Genomic DNA, 23,686 nt, shown 5'->3' on the forward strand with positions numbered 1-23,686 from the left:
ATACCAGAAAGCCAGAATTCTTACCAGAAATTTGGGAACTCCTCTGTTGTGTAACTTATAAAATAATTTCTCATGATTTACACGATCAAAGGCTTTAGAAGCATCAATAAAACACATGAAAATTGTGGAGTTACGCCTGTTATATAATTCTAAAATCTCCTTTAGAGCAAAAATACACATATCTGTGCCATGTTTCGGTTTAAAACCAAACTGGTTGTCAAAGGTCAGGACAAACTGTTCCAATTTATTCAGTAATGTCCTCTCAATGACCTTGGACAAAACACTGGCCAGTGCTATAGGCCTGTAATTGTCCATACTATTTATTTTGCCTGCTTTGTCTTTAATAATAGGCACTAAAATAACGGATAAGATAGAATCAGGCAAAATACCATGAACTAAAAACCCAGTAAAACAAATAGCAAGCATAGGACAGAGTTTTCTACTTGCAAGTTTTAAATGTTCAGCAGATATCTTATCCATACCATGTGCTTTATTATCTTTTAACCTCATAACTGCATCATAAACTTCTTTTGGAGAGACAGTCACATCTTCATTTTTGTCAATGTTGCCCACTACAAAGGAGTTACTTTTAACACAGTTGAACAGCTCATAGTAATGTTTTTGCCACAACTGAGTAATTTCCTCTGGATTGGTTACACCATCAATATTCGTTGGCAAGGATGTTTTACAATTATTCATTCTTTTGATTTCTTTCCAGAAATCAGTTGGAGTATTATTTTGCAGTTTCCTAGCAAGTGAGTCCGATCTCATTGTGTTTTCGTTCCTCTTAATAAAACGCAAGGCGTATTTAAAATTTGCATTTGCCCGTTTCTTACATTCAAATAAGGGGCCATATTTGTGTCTGCCTGACTCAACCCAAGCTTTGAAAGCCCTTCTAGCCTCAGCATGAAGCTCTTCAACATATTCATTCCACCCTGGCTTGGCTTTAAACCTCTTGGTATTGTACAGAGGCCGGCTTGAGGCAAGAAGGGAATCAACAATATTATCATACAAGGAGCACAACTCAATACCATGTTGCAGGTTCTTACAGTTAATATCACCGCAAGCAGCTGCATCTATTGGTAAGTCGATATTACTCAGCAATTTGTCAGTCTGAACACAGTATACATTAAGATCCTCCGCAGTCAATTTTGACCAGTCTAATTTCCCTACACACATATCGTTGTTCACAGACAGTAGAGTAGGTAAATTGCCCAAATTTATTGATAAAGAAAAAGGCACATGGTCGGTAGTGGCAAATTCATAATTAATCCTCATAGACTCTAAGGAATCATGTGCATCGGCTGTGCAAATGCAGTGGTCTAACCATGAAGTTGTGTGCCATGCCTCACTGATGTAAGTATAGCTATTATCAGGTAACTGCAATTTACTGGAGAGAATCAAACCATTATCAGAGCAGAACTGTAGTAAATGATTGCCAAATACAGAGCCACCATCAGAAACATCTGCATTCATGTCACCCACAATAAAAAAGCATGTAGAGGCATTATCCTGAATAAAAGACATAACACAAGCCAACCTGTTGAGATATTCATCTTCATTTTTGGAACACTCATAGGGTGTATAGATGTTCAGAATGATGAACTTTTTTCCACCACAACTGAACTCAATTCCTATAGCCCAGTCAACATCCAATCTGACCACGTTAACTAGCTGATCAAACTTTTTGTGCCATAAAATGGCAACACCACCAGATATTCTGCCACGAACTATTTCAGTGCTCATGTCAGTGGTAGATTCACCTGCCCCGTAGAAATCTTTATGAAGAGTGTTCAATCTTTCCAAATCCTGCTTAGGTAGAAAAGTCTCTTGAACACACAGTACATCACAGGTCTCCAATAGTTTATCCACCACAAAGCGACGTGATTTGTCTGCTTCACTATGACCAACGCGCAATCCCCGAGCATTATATGATGCAATATTAATATTCATTTATTTAAATTTAACCGGGTACCCGCATGATTGCTGCTTTCATGTAGGGCTACAGATGTAATGTTAGACACTGAGCGCTGCTGCTGCAAATCAGCCCTCTCTCCTAATCCGTGGGCCGCGCTGTCACCGTTAGGTTTAGGTCTGCGGGCCTCAAAAAAACGGCGGACATAAATCCCCGCCGGCCAAAGTTGTGGGTCGTACATGTTTGCTACTTCGTTACATTCAGCAGTGACGTGAAACGAACTGAATCTGTTGCGGGTTGAATCAATCTTCCGACATATAACAGATTTGCCCAATTTTTCAGTCAGATAAGAGCATAGAGTGTCAGCGTCAAGACTAGGAGAAAATCTAGTAGCGAACACACTCACCAGCTTGGTTTTGACCACTGGAATGTTGTTCTCCGTGCCGGTACCAATTATTCCCATTCTCCTCCGCTGCCCCCTTTTCAGTCGAGCCTGCACTGCACCATTATCTGGCTGTACTGCTGCATTTGGAGGTTTATGGGACTTGCGTACCCCTTTCCCCACAACAGTACTCCACGCTGGGGACTGTGGTAGAGGGCTCGGAGCCTTTCCCTGGGACTGGCCAGCAGACGCCTCCGAATCCGGCAACTGTCTCTCCCCAGACGCTGACGCAGCACCAGCCTCATGTGCCCAGCCAGGGGATCCGCGGGACTTCTCAATAGCCGTCACACGGCGATCCATAACCGCCGTAGCCGCCCCCAAGTTTTCATTCACGCTCGCCTGAGCTTCCAGGGCCTCTCTCAGACTAAAAACTTCCCGGCTCAGCTGTTCCACTCTGCTTAGTAGCGCCGAGGCGTCCATGTTACCAAATCCGACAGGTGGAAGTTCATCCAGGTAGTGCGAAACAAACCTCGGAATGTTTTCGCCGCACTCATTAAGCACCCTCAGACAATCCTTGATGTTATTAGTGTCCTTTTGAGGGCCTTTATGTTTGATGCAGCGTATCGTAGTTGTGCACATTTCAAATAACAGTCGCTTGGACTCCTCAATCCACTCAGACGAAAAATTGTTTGAGGTTAACAAAACAATTTCGTCTTGGGACAATGTTCTCATTTTGATGGCAATAAAGTTCAAAAACTCATCCTCCACTATTACTTTCCCATCAGCAGCTTTGTAAATCGAATTCTCAGATTTTGTTCTAGGGCAAACAGCACCTCTCCCACGTACCGCCGCACCCGACGCCATATCACGCCGTGTCACGCGTCTGACGACCTCTTCTCTCACGTAAAAGTATATGACTGTCTACTTCGGTAGGTTATCAGTGGCACAACACACTAGCCATAAGCCTATTTTCAGGCGCTGCGTAATATCATTGCACCTGCTGCTTCCATAGTACCAGGTCCAAACCAGAAAGTATTCTACATATTTTTGTATGTTATCATTCCAAAAAATTCTGTGAAGATTAATCTATGCATTTTATACAGTCTGGTTCTAATTGGGAATTAACTTCTAAAGATGTTATCTTATATTTTGAATCACAAAAGCTGTCAATTTCATGATGAATCTAATGATCTGATTTGGTAAATTTAATAAAAGTTAATGGAATAATTCTAAACCCTGTTTAAAGGTCTGTATGACTGATTTTCATTTGTATAATGAGTCTCTGCAATGTATTTAAAACAAAAAATGTAAAGATACACTTTTATTCGCAAAAGAGTTGAAGTTAATTGACAATTGAAGTATATGCTGTCTTTCTTCTTATTTATTTATTTATTTATTTATTGTATTTATTTATTTTCTTTATACAATGTAAACCCTTTTATTTAAATGTGTTATCTTTTTGGATATCTTGTTAAAAGTGTAAATGTTGTATGTTATGTTTTTAAGTTCTAATAAATAAAATAAAAATAGTAGGCAGCAAAGTTCCATGAACCCGTAGGCTAATGCTTGCGTAGGCTACATGCCGTCGCTGCTTTCAGACTTTTGGGGGGGTTTGCGCGGGGGATGATGATAGTTTCAAAACTATTTAAAACCTATTTTTCGTTCTCTGGCCACCAGGTGCTGTTGCCGTAGGGATGAGGTCCAAAATGAAAAACTTACTTTAGCTTTTCATCTCAAACTAAATTAATTTCCTATTATCACTGTAAAGCTGCTTTGAAGCAATATGTGTTTTAAAAAAAGCGCAATAAAAGTGTTTTTTAAAAAAGAAGGAAAAACAAAGAGAATGTTCTATATTGGTTTTAATAAGTCTTCATTTTGTACTTTGTGTCCAGTGCTCAAATTTGTCTATGCCTATAAAAATTAAAATTTCATGGAGAATAATATGTTTGGTCTGTGTTGTAAAATGGGATTAAAGTAGTAATGTATAATAATATAATAAATAATAATAAACATATATGCAATCTAAAAAAGGTTCAAAATGGAAGCCATGCGGTTTAAATCCAGGAACCTCAAAAGGTAAATATCATGCCAAAAATTACCTAACACTGAGTGTCTGGAAGACTAGCAGCATTACGTTAGGGTTATAGACCTGTGTAGGGCAAATTGTATGAAAGACCAATTGGCAAATGGCCCACCCTCCACAGAAAGCAAAATATATCTAAACTCTTAGAACCTTTATCAAAGTGGAACCCATGCGGTTCATTAATGCACCTTTAAGTGAAGGTTCCAATTAGAACCTTTTCCAAAAGGTTCCCCACAGTTGCAATTTCCAGGAACCTCAAAAGGTTCATTTTTTTAACCTTTTCCTCTTAGAGTGTGCCTTTTGGTTTACTTCTGTAGGAATGAGACCTTTGTTCCAGTCGCACTGAGACACTTCAATTGATACCAAGCATGTTAAATGCTTTGTTTTTATTCGGAGATTTGCCATCTCTCCCCGTTCTTCCAGTCTTACAAGCTTCTTCTTTTGTGTTTTGTACAAGAAAAAGTCACAGGTTTGGAATGACATGAGGGTGAGTAAATGATGATAGCATTTAATATCAATAAATGTACTTCGACGCTCTAGCTCAAAATTAGTGCTTTACAGATGTGCATTTCTATGACAAACGTCCCTGTGCCCTTTTATTTATTCATTTATTTATTCTCTAACCCTAGAAAAAAAATAATTCACAGGGGAACTCACAAGGGCTGAATTTGTCCAGGGCCGAATATTAGCCCAGTCCAGCCCTGCTTTGACCTGTCAATCGAGACGACAAACCAAATAAAAATGATTAAAAATGAATTACCAATACAGCCCACGCCCGCTCTATATTATGGAACAACCTGTCACTCGCATCCCATCACAGCAATAGCCTATAGCACCAACAATCACAATCCAATCAATTCCCCTTGGACAAAATCAAGTTCCGCCCTACATCCCCCGGGATAAACTTTTAAAGAACGTAGGCATATACAGACATTAATATTTTCATATTCAATTGCCCATTATTCTAATTGAAGAAATGTCATAATAGCCAAGCACGCACATCACCGGCAAAAATATGCTCAAGATTGGCTGCTCGACTAAAGAAATAATAAATAAATAAAAAACTGTTTAGCCTACAATTTACCATTAGCCATTAGCCTACAATTTATTTGGCATATATTTGGACGCTTTGGTGTGCCGTCTTTTTTTAGATTTTTTTAGATGCGTCATAATAGCAACACTAGCCTATACATTCGAATTGAATGACGAAACTCGCTCGCAAGACGAAACTGTGTTTACGTTATATAACTGAAATATAAGCACACTTTTTTTATTTTTTGCGAATTAGACGTTTTCTTACCTTTAGGCTACTCGTCTGAGTTTATGCGTTGGCTATTTGCCTTTTTTGAACAATTGTTTGTATCAAACGTAGCCTAATAAAAATACAATTGTTAACAACCTCAAAACAGGGGTTTAGATTCAACTCTATGGCAAAAGGAAGCACCAAATAAATTAACATTCACTGTCACAACCTGTTTGTGCCTCTTGCAGACGCTTCAGGATCATCCTGCCATGCACAATCAAATAAAAAAATAATTTCTATATACAATCAGGCTACTGAACAATACCTAACTACACTAAATAATTTTATTATGGACATTTTTCAGCCTCATCATTCTATAACAACTTGACTTAATAATAGGCCTATATTTGTGACTTTGACAAATAATGTAATGGGGCTAGTTATTGAAGATATATGCATAGACAATACTGCACTGATAAATTATTTAGAAATGAAACCCACCTTACATCCACACGGAAACTGAATACCTCTGGACGCTGTATCTGAAAGCAACTCGGATGTAGCCTATGCACTGTGAACAGGTGGAAATGACAGTGATTCTCTAAACTCAGCCAACAAGTGGATAGGCTACTATGAATGCCGTGAGCCATCCCATTTTCTTTAGCTATATATGTTTTGCCTCAAGCGGCGGAGGCAGGAGATTTTCATAAGGGTGGCCAGCAGGAGTCATGGCACATAAATGTTCATTGTTTCAACATAAAAATACTGGATTGTTTAGCAAACAACACACTGCTCCTCCAGCCATAGCCTAGGTCTATTTAAAAGAAGCTCAGTAAGTTCTCGATTAGACTGCAAGGTCTTTTATAAACTTGCAAATGAAAATGTTTAACATTCTACTTCTTGTCACAAAACTAAACTCAGTACGAAGGATAAATGTGCTCTCTTTTTAATCCTCATGTCCAAGAATGTGAATGACAAGGGCAGCTCATACCCACCATAATGTAAAATTAATAATTTTATGCACATTTAAATGTGATTAATTTCCATTTTTACTTTTCCAACTAACACATTTGCAGATATTTTCGAGTAGCCTACAAATGCAGTGCTCGCATTTAAGCATTAAATTAAAATTAGCCTACTGTGTCTTATATTGTTAATTCATGAGAGCATATTTAATTCTTAAATATAATGCCTATAACACACGTGCATTCAAAATGTTTAATCATCTCCACATTTAATCATGTTGTAGCTACTATTTCATCTCGAATATCTACTAGGCCTACTGTACATCTAGCCAACTGAAGCTCCCTTGGCACCTGTGCCTTTTCCGCGCTCGTGTGCGCGCCTGAAAAATCTCCCGCACGTTGCAAATGTTTTTCCCATCGTCTCTGGGCGTCAAACTTAGCAAAAATGTTGTTTTAGACGACTAAAAAAACAGAATCTAATTATTGAAATAACTGGCAGCCACAGCAGAAATGCAGGTTCGGAAAGTGTAACACAATAACACCAACTCCCGAGCGTGTTGTGAAGTGATTCAGATTCTTACCTTTTGTTTCACACTGAAATTACAAAACATGAACAATAGACCAGGCAGGTAGCCTACAGTTGGTACAGGGGTAGGGGAGAGCGGGGCACAACCTAACACTTTTTGACTTTCTCAGTTTGTGCAAATCCACTTGGGGTTCAGAGTATTTATTTTTCCCCCACATTCATTGCACACATGTCTACTACAATTGTGTGGTTTTGTTTCATTAATACAGACAGTGTATACTTTTTCTTGATTTACCCCGAAAGAATGGAAGTGAATTGTGACAACATGCCCCGTATGGGGTAGCCTACATTGTAACATGCGAGGGGCACACTGTAACATGACCAAATGACAGCTTAAAATGTTACCTGATACAATCCAAAAATATGCCATATACAATCCAAACTAAAATATTTTGTCAACAAAATACAATTATTAACTTTTTAAAATAAAATAATGGCATTTTTTTAATCATTAAAACACTGATTTTTGAGTTTGACAACAAACAGCATAGTTAAAAACAAAAATAATTAATAATTTCTGAACATTAACTCTGTCATTATTCACCCTTTTCTCATGGTTCCTCAAAATAATTCATAAAAGTATAGAATATAATAGCATATTTCTAATAGGGGCTCATTGTAACGCAGTGTTACAACATGCCCCATCTGCACATCTGGGATTTAAATCGCGGCTCGTAGCATTAAAGAACGATCTCAACTGTTAAATAACATTAAAATAATATCAGATATGTCTTATTTTAAAACAGAAATTAAAAAACAGAAATTAAAATTAAACTAGAATTAAAAATAAAATTAAGTAAGAAATTTACTTTTGCTATGGTTAAATAAATGTTCAGTAGGCCTAATATCTTCCAGAGATTTTTTTATTTTTTGCGCAATTTTTTCTCTAAATAGCCTAATGTTGATATGGCAACTAGCCTAAATACACTAAGTTTCTTCATTCTGGCATGTGTGGAAAGGGTTCAAACATGCGCGTTACAACTAACCCCGGGTGTGCCCCGCGCTCCCCTACATTTGAAACACCTCAAATAACTTGCGTGCGCAACAAGTCTGAGCTGTGATATTTGGTTTGCACATGCGTATTAGCCAGTGGTGGTGGTAAGTAATGAAGTAAAAATACTTTGTTACTTTACTTAAGTATTTTTTTCGGGGATCTGTACTTTACTTGAGTATGTTTTATTTGCATCTCACTCTTACTCCACTACAATATTAAAGACAAAGTTTACTTTTTACTCCAATACATTTCCCCATGCCCACTCCATTTATTCCACTTGCTTTCCAAACGAACAAAAAACGTGGGTGCAGGAGAGAATCAAGCTATAAGCTGTTCTCCCTGCATGCTGTCGATCGGTCATGGATGATCTAGCTGACTAGGTTTGCCACACTTACGTGAGCTCAGTGTTTCCCAAACTATTTTCTTTCACACTATGAAAGCATCGGTAATACTTTACAATACGTGTGCACTAATATGCATTAATTCATGCTTAACTAATGCACAGATAATCAAGAGTTAATGTATGATGAAGAACTAAATCATTTATTAATGATTACTGCATCAGCAACTAATGAACATTATATATTAATAGGTTAAGTAACACATGAATTTCTATTAATTAAATGACAATGTATTAATTCCCTAATAACATATTATATTAACTAATAAATGTAAATGAATCTGTTAATTATCACAATGGGTCAAAGCTATGCATTTCAACTTCCAGTTGTCTGCTTTAATTAATCATTAGATAACGATTAGCAAAGTTTTCATTATGTCTAATTGTTAACTAATTGTTAAGTAATATGTTATTGTGGTTATGGCTTTTTAATTCATTTTAAATGAGTTAATAGTAGGCTATCTTGCACATCTTCTGTTTGATGCAGCTAATGTTATGGAGCATGTCTATTTAAGTTCAACCTGTGTTAAGGTACTTCATTGTCTCATGATTGCAAATCTAACAAATTCTTAATTGCAGTATCTAATCTTATCATTTATTCAATCAAAGGATTGCATATCACTTCCAAAACAATTAATCTGCTTAATTATTGATATTTACAGTTAATTTGAATATTTTCTGATGACTTTCTACTTTTCCTGGAGTCATTTTTTATTTAGGTAGGCTATAGCCTATATACTTTTACTCGAGTAGCCTATAACTTTTGAGTACTTTTACCACCCCTGGTATTAGCGCCCTCTTCGATCGTGGGAAGTTTGAAGTACATTCGCTTCTCCAGTCCGAGGATATTGGCGAAAGTTTTATTTTTTTCTAAGGTAAGTTTTTCATTTCACCACGTCCCTTCCACATTGAATAGCTTCTCATCCTTACATGACTGTTTAAATTTACCTTACATTTTCGTAAACCCTAATCTGTGCACTAAAAACTGACGCAGCCTATTGCATGACTTTGTGTCATGCAAGGTCATTGTAAAATCTAGAGAAATGTTCGTGGTGTCTGGTCAGCTGGGTAGGCTACAGTTGAGACACGTCATTATGTTTTATTTATAACTTATTTTTTAATTATGTTTATTAGGTTATTGTTTGCATTTGATCCGTTTTATTGTTGCTGTTTGCAATTGTTCAATTTTTTTTACGGTTAGGCTACTCAACTTTTCAATTGTTACTATTAAAATGATGAACTAAATATTGTGTCGCTGTTTGCCATTACTGTAGCCTACAATGTTTTACAAATTAACTACTTTTAACTAAACATTTTTAATAGGCTATTTTACATTTGAAATTAATTGGTTAGCTTGTAGCATTATGGATGGGTGCCGACAGCGACTTGGAATTAAATTAATAACTTGGGAATAATGACAGTGAGAACTGTTAATAACCATTGAATTAAAAAATAATACACGGTGAAGAATTGAATATTTGGCCCAATCATACCTGACCAATCAGAGGCAACGTATGGGCCAAAGCCTATAGTTAGAACAAAAAAGCTTATTTTGTTTATGAGATCATTGTGGTAAATATGACATAGGCTATCGCCTACTTATGGATGTAAATAATTATAAATATTTTAGTAGACAAGTAAAGGAAATGTCCTAGTTTTGGTGTGGTAACGGAAAAAGCTAAAAGTGTAGCCTACTAACTGTACCCGGCCATGAGATGCCGTTACTCACGCACACACGGAAACTTATAACAACGAATGCGCATGCGCCTACCGCCTATAACCTCCCGATTAACTTTTAACACTTTATTTTTCTTCATTCATGTCTAAGTGACACAAACTTCACAATATCGACGAACAACCCCAGTTTTCCTCTGTTTTCTGTATTCATCTTGCAGACAGAGAGTAGCCTATTAATATCAAAAACACACCTTCATGCATATCACGGATAGATCTGATTAACACTGAGCGATTAACCGCTGTAACAGCCTATTTAATTTATTCCTTATTCCTTCACCTCATACAGCAGTTTGTGCATCTATTTGCAATTATCTCTTACCTGAAATTACAAAACATGAACAGTATGATGCCGTTGCTCGCTCACACGGTAACTTAATACAACGAATGCGCCTATACGACCCTGATGCCGAGTTCAGACTACACGACTGAACTCGTCGGATCACTGCTCTTTTCACACTTCATGACTATCTGGGGTAGCATTCAGTCACTGCTGTGTTCACACTGCACGATGAATCCGGTGCGCAAACTACGTTTCACAACCAAACACACACGAGAGGTGACAAGGCATCAGACCCTTTTCGCATGACACTGGAATTGTTATCGAAAATGACAGACTGCAGAAAGTTTGCGTCTGTGAGCTGATTTGCTGTGAAAATGAGAAAAAGAAAAACCTATAGGATTGTCGGAAGGGGAGAAATCGGCCCAAAATCCCTCTGATTATTCTTTTGTTTGTACCCAGCATTACATGATAGATAGATAGATAGATAGATAGATAGATAGATAGATAGATAGATAGATAGATAGATAGATAGATAGATAGATAGATAGATAGATAGATAGATAGATAGATAGATAGATAGATAGATAGATAGATAGATAGATAGATAGATAGATAGATAGATAGATAGATAGATAGATAGATACTGTATATCTAATAACTTTGAATAACTGCTGTTCAACAAGTTATCTCATTTGTCCATGAACATATAGAGATGAGAGAAACTCATGACCATTTCTCACACATTTTCCATCTGTTTTGTTTCAGATCAGCCATAGTTTACTAGTTTGGAGGCCAGGCAAGCCCAACTGGGATATATTTTGTTAATGCTTTTTGTTGCCATATTGTCATGATCATGAATTCAGTTCTCTGTTGTTGTTTTTTTGTTGTTTTTTTGTAATTGATAGTGACAGTCAATAAAAAAATATACTGATATACATGGACTCAAATCTCTTATTTGGAATTTATTAAATTCTATAGCATTCATGTACAATATTAAAGGGGCTATATGCAACTTTTTCCCCAAAATAAACGTAACAATAGCCTTTTTATTTTACCATTTATGACTCAAACATCTCCTGATGAGCATACTGACACCTTGTCCGCTCACAGTGGGTGCACCTATAAGCCTGTATCCTATTTTTCGGCGGGTCGTTTTTTCCCGCGCTGTCTGCGGATGTGACGTCACCACCGCTGCGAGAGCGAGCAGAATATAAGAGCAGTTCTGTTTTTTGGCCACAGGTGTCAGTCGCGAGTTTAAATTTCAGAAAAACGCATATAGCCCCTTTAAAATAATATAAAATAAATTACAGTAAAATTATTATACTGTAAAAATAAGTTGCAGTAAGGGTATTTTACTGTAAAATGAAATTGCAGTAAGGGCATCATACTGTAAAGCACATTTACAGGTAAGCTACTGTAAAGGGGCAGTTACAGTAACTTACTGGCAATAGTTCTGCCAGGAAGTTACTGCAAAAATACAATAAAATGTCTAACAGTGTATACTCATCCTCTTTATTCATCTTTCTTGAGTAGATCACAAAAGAAGATTTGGTAAAATGCTCAAGCTTAACCAGGAAGCCAGGGTTAGCAAGGTTGAGATCTGGCATTACTATGAAAAACCCTTTTAGGAACCTTTTTTATAAAAAATAAAAAAATAAAAAAACAACAACAAGTGTATGGGGTCCAGGGGCAGATGACTTGTGTTCAAGAAAGGATGTCTAAAGGGTTTGGGATGACACTTGATTTGTTTCTTTAAGCTACTCAACCAATACTCCAAGAAAAGGTGAAGATGTGAAGCTCTGCTTGATGCAGTGACCTCACAGGGCATAAGATGAGTATTGTTTTATAAACCTTGTGGTTGCTGAAGGGTTGCGTTGTGAGAGCAGAAGGAGTCAGGAAGGTGCTTGGCGTAATCCACCAGCTCATAAGACTCACGGATGTCTGAAAGGCCAAGCCAGAACACAATCCAGTGACCATTTACAAAACTGCCATCACAGTGCTTGAAATACCTGAGGATTTGAAAGCAGAATGAGAGATGAATGATGGATGATGGATGGGCGAAGACTGGGAATCACAACAATGCAATGTGGATGATGGGACACACCAAGGATTGATGCGGTTAGTGGCCCGGGATCTCCAGAAGAGCTTGCCCAAGTCCTGACGAATACATTCCCACAAGATCTGGCCAGTTCCTTGCCCTTGTTTACTGCTGCTGACCACAAATTTGTCCAGGTACGGAGTGCCGCTGTTCACAGGCTCTGTGGTTATTATAGCAGCCGCACTGTACCTGCAATAAAATGCATGCAAGCACAGATTCAGTACGCTCATATTCTAGAAGCATAAAACCATAAGCGTGATTTACCACAAAGGTTTATTTAAAAATAGCACAACTGTGTCATGTAAAGACGTGAGAGGCATAAGATGTGTCAGTGAGTGAGCTTAAGTCTTTCCCAGCCATTGACGGCATTTTCAGGCAATCCATGTTTTCACTTTTAAACGGTAGGGGGCACTATTACGGATCAAATGCTATATTCCTCATCTTAGCCTAACATATCATTGTATTCCTCTATCTGTAAAAATTCTGTTTATAGTAATAGCCATCTGTATATTATATTATATTCATAGTACATATTCACCTGTAAATTCTGTTTATAGTAATAGCCATCTGTAAATGTATTCACTGTACATATTCACCTGTAAATTCTGTTTATAGTAATAGCCATCTGTATATGTATTCACTGTACATATTCACCTGTAAATTCTGTTTATAGTAATAGCCATCTGTATATGTATTCACTGTACATATTCACCTGTAAATTCTGTTTATAGTAATAGCCATCTGTATATGTATTCACTGTACATATTCACCTGTAAATTCAGTTCTGTTTATAGTTTATAGTAATAACCATCTCTCTATTTATACATATTTATATATATTCAGTACATATCCATGTCCTGCACTTATGCAACCGTATCCTGCACTTGCTGCTATTGCACTTCTGGTTAGACCTAAACTGTATTTCGTTGCCTTGTACCTGTACTTGTGTAATGACAATAAAGTTGAATCTAATCTAATCTAATCTAATCTTCTGAAATAGTACAGAATCTCTGGATCAAAACACAGCCGAAGAAGCAGCAGAAACAAGCAATAGAAGAATTGCTTATGCACATGTAAAATAACACGATCATCAAACATTAAACAGCATATAAATCAAAACTGGCAAATGTTACCAAATGAAATGTTGACACATGAAGAGGTATAGGACTGTGCAGCTTTGGAGGTATTAATGGACGCAATCTAGTCCATCTATGTTTTGATCCTCTTTCTGAATCCGATCTGGTGTTGTGCCAAATTCTGACCCCCACCAGATTAATACCCCCAAGTCCCCAGTGTGTGATTTTTCCCACAAACCACTTCACCAGAAATCCTGCCCTGCAGCTAATTTCATAGATTAACCCTCTGAACCCGACGAACACTCTGGCGCGTTTTTCCTCATGACAGCGTAAAACAACTTAAAATACTCTGTAATTTTTGGCCGCACGGACATGAGAGATATGTCTTTACAAAGCTTTAAGTGTCTACTTTCATTTGTGTACACTCACAATAAAAAATAAATGTTGTGCTTTTTTCACTTTCCTTCAGGATTCAAATAAGTTTCGGAAAGGTTTTTTTGAGTATGGCCCTGTATAACTTCATAAAGGGCAGAATCGCTTGTATGGGCACTTCTCCCGGATGAGCGGGTGCGCACATCAACCAGAGCAAGAACTTCGTTCGGGTTATGGGAGCTGTCTGCTGACGGCTCGTACGCATTCACAGGAACGCGTGTAGAGTAACAGCCAAGTTAATCAAAAAATAATAAAAAATAAAAATAATACGTTTTTTTTCTCGCAAAACCTTATAATACGCCTCCTGAACACTTCCTATATATGCCGTGCATCTCACTGTATCATTACGTGATACTTTTGTATCCTTTTCGTAAAGTTTTAGCCTGGTCGCAAGTCACTGCCATTATATGGAGGAGCGCATGCAGGACGTTTTTCAAAATTTCTCCTTTTGAGATCTGAAAAAGATAGAAGGACATTGGACATAAGAACAACAGCAGGGTGAGTAAAAGATGACAGTTTATTTTCATTTCAGGGTGAACTATCCCTTTAAGAATAAGCTGCAGGGCGAGTTTCTGCTGGACTGGTTGGAGGGGACAATGCCCCAGTGTGGGTAGGTTTAGAATAAGGTGTGTCAGTGGGATTAGGATTAGGCAGTCAGGTAGTGTTCTCAACGAAGAGGGTAACAATTTGGCAAGATTGCTGGCAAAATTCAGCACATCACCTGTTGTAGTGTTTGACAAAAACACGATTTTCTCAGCTTTTTATTCAAAATATTGTCCAAATGTCTTACCCACATTTAAGTGTTGATAAAAAAAGAAAGCATGAAGCTAGAAATTTTATTGTACTATATAACTAATGTTTTTACTACTACCAGGGCTTGACATTGTCTTTTTTGCTCACCAGCCACTGTGGCTAGAGGTTTTCCAAAGTTACTCCTGTCTCCTGCGTTATGTGGGGTTTTCCCTGGGCTGAGATGGATGGTTAGCTTCGCCCTCTCAAACGGCTGTTCTTGGGTGGTTTCATTCAGCACACCTGTTGCTGACTTCCTGTTGGGCCTTTTAAAAAGAGCATGATGAAAAGGCCATGGGAGCTGCAGACTGGACTTGAATTTGTTTGGTTTCCTTTAAATTTGTTTCTTTGTGGTACATCCAACATTACTAAAGCACATTACCCTTTCATGCATTCATTACACTTTACACCACTGACTCCTGACTGTTACATTGTATACTGTTTTTTTTCTGTAAAGTTCTATTTTATTAATTCATTTTGCATTATATTTAGGCTTTTTTGTTATGTCCCTTTTGAGCCACGGGGCATAACACTGCCATATATATTTCACCCTATTAAAAAATTAAAAAAAACCTTGAAAGTTAAACCCTTTTAAAAACATAACTGTGTTTACGTTAATACTCACCAAGACCGGCATTTTGACATTATTTTGTTTGTACTTGACTGTTTAAGTGCAATAAAATGCGAAAAATAACTTATTTAGTACTGAGAGACCGCTTTATGCGCGCGCACACTGGTGGTGTGACCACAAAATGTGCAGGAATTAGTCAAATGATGTGCAATACGTGCAATCCCACACCAAAATTAAAGCCCTGCAACACCAACAATATTCATCTGGAGCAAATTAAACGAGTGAGTGAGGGGAGGTGGGTTTGTGAGACGAGAGCGAGAAAGTGCAGCAGGTGTCATGTGCCTTATTCTGTGGAAAATCTCAGATATTTCAGTATTGATATGTATCGAAAAATCTATATTTTTGACAACAATATATTGCACTTAATTTATTATTTCAAAAAGACTAAGCCTTTTAAAAGACTACAATTGAAAAAAAAATATAGGCCATTATAAAATTCAACTGCCAAAAATTGCTATAGTGACTGCGTTACACGCCACTGCTAGAATCCACCCGCATTTGGCGGGGTGTTAATGTCAACCCCTAACTACTACATGTTAAAAATGGTTAAATATTAAACCTTGCCATGGCTAAATTATAAAAATATGAAGGTTCCTTTTTTTCCATTTCCCAATGATTCAACTTCCCCGTTACATGGAGCAAATTGTGACTCTGGATCACTTTCTTTCATATTTCTTTGGCCATACAGTGTGTTGTAAAATATTTTAATTGAGGCTTGATGTGTAGAAACAACTTGTTCTTACCCTTCAGACAGGTAAATAGAATGCAGTCTTCCCTTGAGAGATCCTATGTAATCCTCTCTCAGGTTCCTCTCAAAAGACTTGTTAATAAGAGCCAAGAGACGGCCAATATCAATGTCATCTAGGCTGCTGTATCTGTGAAGAGTGAAGATCCTCACATGACATACACTGGTAAATGAATGATTCAATTCAATCATATATACTTATATTTGTTCCATTGAACATCAAAAGAGACATTTTGAAGAATATTTTACATGGGTCTTTTTCGTACAACTGCAATTTATTTTGAGTCTTGTTAAATCTTCTTGATTATTACAATAGCTTTGCTTGAGGAAGAACCCGGACATAAATCTGATGTTATTTACTCTTAATCTTTTTCAAGTTTGACAACATTTATATCAGATGACACACAGTGAAGAACATCTTAAATATTTGTCTCTAAAGGACTATTGTCCAGTACTCCTGACTGAGATCCAGCCTGACACCTGTGGTGCTTGTTTAAACTTGATTATTTAATGATAGCCTACAAACAAAACAAAAAACTGATGATTGTGAAATAGGGAAACATTGGTTGTGCACAGCAGGAAACAGCACTCTAAAAGTTTCTATATGTTGGATGGATAGAACATTTGGACATCTTAATGAAACACTAAAATTAAATCGCAAAAAACACATACCTGTGGATGGGATCTCCATTTTTAAACAGGGTGCCTGAGCCTGAAAGACAGATAAAACAATTAATGTTTCACATTGTAGGTTTAAGAAATACAAAAAGTAGAAACTTTGCTCTTTTTTTTCTGGTCTTTTTTTTGTGTGGCACCATTTACCTCCATAGTATACTATTTGGTTACAAACAATCTTCAAAATAGTTCACTCTATTTGGTTACAAATCATTCAATAATCTTTTATTGTGTTCATTAGAACAACGACATTTATACAGACTTGGAACAATTCGAGGGCGAGTAAATGATGACAGCATTTTGATTTTTGGGTGTTATTTTGGAACTATCCCTTTAACAAAGAAAATGCTTATCGGCAGTTTGCTTAATGCCCTCTGACTTTTGTGAAAGAAAAGGAGTGGGTTAAACATTAGGTGTCGTTTGTCATCTGTCATTGGTGTGTGTGTGTGTGTGTGTGTGTTTTCTCTCTTATCTCACCTTTATGGCTGAAGAGCTCTGTGAGAAGTGTGTCAGCTGAAGTGAGTACGGCCGAGCTCTCGACCGACAGCAGGTTGAGCAGCTGTGCAATAGTACTGATGCGCCTTTTCTCCACGTCACGCAGCCATTTTGCAGAACTCAGGCCTGACAAATCTCCCGGCAATGACACTAAACCCAACACCTGAGAAAACAAACCATGAATTTAAAAAGGAACCCTTTAGCCCATGATGTCAAATGTGTATTCATTTGTGCGCATTTATATTTGAGAGAAAGAATAATTAGCCTAAATTAAATCAAAAATATTTAGCATCTACATTTTTACATGTTGTTGTATGAAATTATAGTTGCCTAAATTCTATCATTTCTATATTTTTATGTTAATTTAAAGGGATAGCTCATTTACTCACCCTCAAGTTGTTGTAAACCTGTATGAGTTTCTTTGTTCTGCTGAACACAAAAGAAGATAGAGTGAATAATGTTTGTAACAAAGCAGATAGAGCAACCATTGCCTAGCATAGTAGGGGATCAGCAGAACAAAGAAACTCATACAGGTTTGGAACAACTTGAGGGTGAGTAAATGATGACAGAATTTTCATTTTTGGGTGAACTATCCCTTTAACTAAGAGAAGGCACTAACTGCTGCATACCTTCCAGAAATGTAGAAACTGTTACACTATCACCACCTTGTGTTCACTTTACACTATTGAAGCAACAATCATTTCTTGAATATTTCATATTTCTGAGGTCTCCCGTTAAACCGTTCTTTATTGATAATATGTACTATATATTAATTATATATTGTGAGTTGGCTGCAAAGCAAATCTGTTTACATTGCTATGACAATTTTAATATATATATATATATATATATATATATATATATATATATGTGTGTGTGTGTGTGTGTGTGTGTGTGTGTGTGTGTGTGTGTGTGTGTGTGTGTGTATTGAGATACATAACTGGTTAGTGAATAGGTTTCACATATTATTTTAAATTTTAGAGTATTAGAATGAATGAATAAATAGCATATTATACACCAATTATGCACAACATTATGACCACCTTCCTAATATTGTGTTGGTCCCCCTTTTACTGCCAGAACAGCACCCGTCGAGGCATGGACTCCACTAGACCCCTGAAGGTGTGCTGTGGTATCTGGCACCAAGATTTTAGTAGCAGCAGATCCTTAAGTTGTGAGGTGGGGCCTCCATGGATCTGACTTGTCTGTTCGGTACAACTCACAGATGCTCGACTGGATTGTGATCTGGGGAATTTGGAGGCCAAGTCAACACCTCAAACTCTTTGTTGTGCTCCTCAAACCATTCCTGAACCATTTTTGCTTTGTGGCAGGGCGCATTATCTGCTGAAAGAGCCACAGACACCAGGGAATACCGTTTCCATGAAAGGGTGCACATGGTCTGCAACAATGCTTATGTAGATGGTACATGTCAAAGTAACATCCACATGGACGGAGGACCCAAGGTTTCCTAGCAGAACATTGCCCAAAGCATCACACTGTCTCCGCCGGCTTGCCTTCTTCCCATAGTGCATCCTGGTGCCATGTGTTCCCCTGGTAAGCAACACACACGCACCCGGCCATCCACGTGATGTAAAAGAAAGCATGGGACACCAGACCAGGACACCTTCTTCCATTGCTTCGTGGTCCAGTTCTGATGCTCACGTGCCCACTGTTGGTGCTTTCGGTGGTGGACAGGGGTCAGCATGGGCACCCTGACTGGTTTGCGGCTATGCAGCCCCATACACAACAAACTGTGATGCACTTTGCATTCTGACACCTTTCTATCAGAACCAGCATTAACTTCCTGAGCAATTTGAGCTACAGTAGTTCGTCTGTTCGCTCCCCACGGGCATCAATGAGCCTTGGCCACCAATGACCCTGTCGCCGGTTCACCACTGTTCCTTCCTTTGACCACTTTTGATAGATACTGACCACTGCAGATCGGGAACACCCCACAAGACCTGCAGTTTTGGAGATGCTCTGGCCCAGTCGTCTAGCCATCACAATTTGGCCCTTGTCAAACTCGCTCAAATCCTTACGCTTGCCCATTTTTCCTGCTTCCAACACATCAATTTTGAGGACAAAATGTTCACTTTCTGCCTAATATATCCCACCCACTAACAGTTGCCGTGATGAAGAGATAATCAGTGTCATTCACTTTACCTGTCATAATGTTATGCCTGATCGGTGTATAAGACCAATAATAATACAAATATAAAACATCCTGCCACTTTCAACTGCTTTTTTTTTTTTCAACTGCATGTTAATTTCTTAAAATGTGTAAATATTTGTATGAACACAAAGATTCAACAACTGAGACATAACTGAACAAATTTTACAGACATTTGACAAACAGAAATAATGAGTCCGTGAACAGAGCGGGGGTCAATATTAAAAATAGCAGTCAGTAAGTGGTGTGTCCACCAGTTGCTTTAAGTCAGATCATCTCTTCTTCATGGACTGAGACAGATTTGCCAGTTCTTGCTGTGAGATGTGACCTGAATTGTCTAACGCCTGTAAACTGTTAGTATCTTTAGGACTATTCCACAGGTGCATGTGCAAAAATGTTTTATGGTTCACTGTATGATCAAGACAAACATTGTTTAAGCACTTAAGTTTAATAAAGATGTGTAAAGCTTATTTGGGTTTTACAAAAGGACATTTCAGCTGTGCATGTAAACCTTACTCCCCCTGGCCTCAATACACAAACACACATATAATTCATGCCTCCATTAATACAATTAAGTAATACAATCATTTCTACTCCTACCTTGTGGTTTTGGTTACGGAGGCCCCCTGAGCTGTTCAGGAAAATGACTTTCAGAGGCTGCAGTGACTGCGAGACAGCTGCCGTCACCTGGTTCGGGCTGAGAACAGAAGAACAACCGCCTGAATCGCGGCCCACTGGACAGACCAGCGGAATGACTCTACAGTCCAGAGTCCACTGCAGAAGAGCTGAGTCCACAACAACTGAGGGACCACTGCTGATGGACGACACAGAGACAAAGTGTGTGAGTGAGAGAGAGAGAGAGAGAGAGAGAGAGAGAGAGAGAGAGAGAGAGAGAGAGAGAGAGAGAGAGAGAGAGAGAGAGAGAGAGGGAGAGAAAATACTAAAAGGAGACCATTATGACACCACAGCCCATTTACACAAAGGAATATAACTATAACAATATAGGCCTAGTTTTAAAAATCACTCTAAAATTAAAGGAATAGTGTGTGGTCCACACCATAACAATAACAGCAATATTGTTTGAACCACTTTCAGAATTTGTTTCCCCCCCAGCTGATTACAGAACAACAGAACGTTATTGTGCCTTGGTGTGGACGTTCATTAAGTTAAAGTGGCTGGTAAACCTGCTCTCATCCTGAGGGTCCCGCAGTTGTAAAAGGGCCTCTGAACTAAAGAAGGGCATCACATTGGCTGAGTTGTGCTGAAGTGCTTCTGTTAAAGCCTGGCAATGTTTCACCATCACAGTCTTGACGAATGAGGAATTAACACCCGTTTTGGTGCCACCCTCTTCCTCCATCTCAGGAGGCAATCCCATCACCACCACAAGCTTCATATCCATCCGCTGCAGGAAGGAGAGCCCAAAGGCCAGGCTCTGAACCATCTCATGGCTATCAAACACTGATGTGTCAACCTGAGGACAATACAAAAATCAGCTTCAGATGTTTATTTGAAATGTCATGACCCCAAGGGGAAACTGTGTGTATCCGGTGCCATCAAAATGTAAAGCTCAAGCAACAGGTTTACAAAATAACGAATTACAACAAGCAACTGTTATTTAGACTATCAAGTCAGAAAGAATCTGCTTCTTTAAGGCTATTAAGAGGTCCGATATCGGCAGCGTATAGCAGCCTACCTAATTAGGTTCATTTTGTTTGACCAGTGATCCCTGAAACAGAAAAAGGATTCAACTGTCTGCAGAGTCAACAAACCGACAGAAAGGATCCGTACACTCGTGCACAATTTGAGCAGCAGCAGATGACTATCAGCAGTCTTCACATAAAACGTTCAAATTTGGATTCTGATTAAACCCGGTTAAATATGCCACTTGAAATCATGAAACCATTTAAACAATATATGTATATGATTTTTTTTAATGGATTAATAATAATATTATAGGCCAGTGTAGCTATAAATATTTGATATACTTAACGTTTATAAAATAAATATCTGGATTGAGATATTACTATTATATAATATAAAATACTAGAGTTATGGTCTTCTCATTGAATTAACTTAATATTTAAGTACAGATAACTTAAAATGCAAGTAGACTCATTTACTTAAACAAGTAATAAAATATCAAAACAAGTTATTGCTTCACATAAACATATTTATTAAGGTTCGATCCCTTACATTTCATAGCTTAACTAGCCAGAGGATATACCAATCACATTTAATTAATAAACAAAATACAATTATGGCTGTTTAAAGAGTTAAGGTACTAATTAGTAGCAGTATAAAAAAGTATAGTAAAAAAGAAAGGATTAGGAAGAATTTATGAAAGAAAAGTTTAATTGATAAATTGAAATATATTAAAAATATATATTTTAAGCGCGTATTAAAATGTAAATGCATCAAATAATATATATATATATATATATATATATATATATATATATGTATATGTGTATATATATATATATATATATATATATATATATATATATATATATATGTATATATATATATATATATATGTATGTATATATATATATATATATACATATATACATATATATATATATATATATATACATATATATATATATATATATATATATATATATACATACATATATATATATATATATATACATATATATATATATATATATATATATATATATATATATATATATATATACACATATACATATATATATATATATATATATATATATATATATATATATATATAGCTATATATATATATATATATATATATAGCTATATATATATATATATATATATATATATATATATATATATATATATATATATATATATATATATATATATATATATATATATATAAAACAAAAAATACATTATAATATAATATGAATTGTATAAAAATATGCATTAAAATAAAAGTAGCCTAGGCTATCTAATATGGTAATATATCAAAATTGCGTTCAGATATTCTTACTCTATGGTCGTAGGACACGCACCTGCACGACCGCAAACGCTGGAGATGAACCGGCCCGCTGAAAGTGTGTTAACCAGTACCGAGCCTCCCTTGGATCACCTCCAATTTGATTGAGTAAAGCCTTGACATCTCTGTAGATCAGCGTGCGGTTGGACCAGACGTTGAGCTCGCTCGGGGAGGCGTAGTTGGGGAGCTCCCGTTGGGTCCACGCCGGGGCTTTGCTTCCGTGTCCCGCTGCACTTGCTGACCTCATGCGCTGGTTCACTGTGACTAGCCTCCGCTGATGATGAGCGCTCCTCTGCTGACCTAGGGCTGACGGTTTTGTCCAAAACTGACCAGCCATGACCATGGCCCTGCAACCGGACGAACCGCTGTTGACTTTGGCCATGAGTTGTGCAGAGGAATCTAATGGCCCCCGAAAGTTTTGTCTTCAGATGACCACATGATGATTTGCAGCCCGGGGTGAATATGGTCCAGGCGAGGCCACGTGGCTCGATCAGCTGTCAGGAGTCCGTTTCCATGGAGCTCTCGTGGTATACAACAGAGAACAAACTGTTCTAATTGTCACAGCTTTAATGGATATAATTTAAAGGCAGTGCAACATATGCTACAATGCAAAAATATAAATAGATGTAGCCAGGGGCGGATTTAGTGATTTGGGGGCCCCAAGCAAAATACAGGAATGGGGCCCTATGTTGAGATGATTGCTGACCTTGTCCCATAATTGTGGACAACTTTTATTTTATTTTATAACATTGTACAATACATGTTATAAATAATTGCTTTCGTCATGTTGTAGATCCCTTGTTCATGTGTAAACGGGTTATAACAATATTGGACACTAGGTGGTCATTTGTGGTAATTTTCACTGCACAATTGTTTACACAACACAAGGCTGTCTAATTCTAAACTTTAAAATATTTTTTCTATTATCAAACTGAAAGAAATTATTACACGCATCAGAATTTTCAACCAAAAATGTGTGTGCCTGTGTGGAAAGT

General features: G+C 37.4%; 1 protein-coding gene across 1 annotated transcript; it reads right to left on the bottom strand.

Annotated features, from left to right (window-relative positions):
- Positions 1-12,428: 12,428 nt before the first annotated feature.
- nags (N-acetylglutamate synthase) lies at positions 12,429-23,073 on the bottom strand (the record flags this gene model as incomplete). The annotated part of the gene is made up of 8 exons (XM_079810475.1): positions 12,429-12,594; positions 12,690-12,872; positions 16,355-16,486; positions 17,029-17,068; positions 17,509-17,689; positions 20,297-20,510; positions 20,881-21,167; positions 22,708-23,073. 8 exons carry the CDS (start codon positions 23,071-23,073, stop codon positions 12,429-12,431), a joined length of 1,569 nt encoding a protein of 522 aa, XP_079666601.1.
- Between the last annotated feature and the right edge of the window lie 613 nt (positions 23,074-23,686).

Source organism: Gobio gobio (assembly GCF_949357685.1).
Source record: "Gobio gobio genome assembly, chromosome: 1".
In the NCBI taxonomy this organism is placed as follows: Eukaryota; Metazoa; Chordata; class Actinopteri; order Cypriniformes; family Gobionidae; genus Gobio; species Gobio gobio.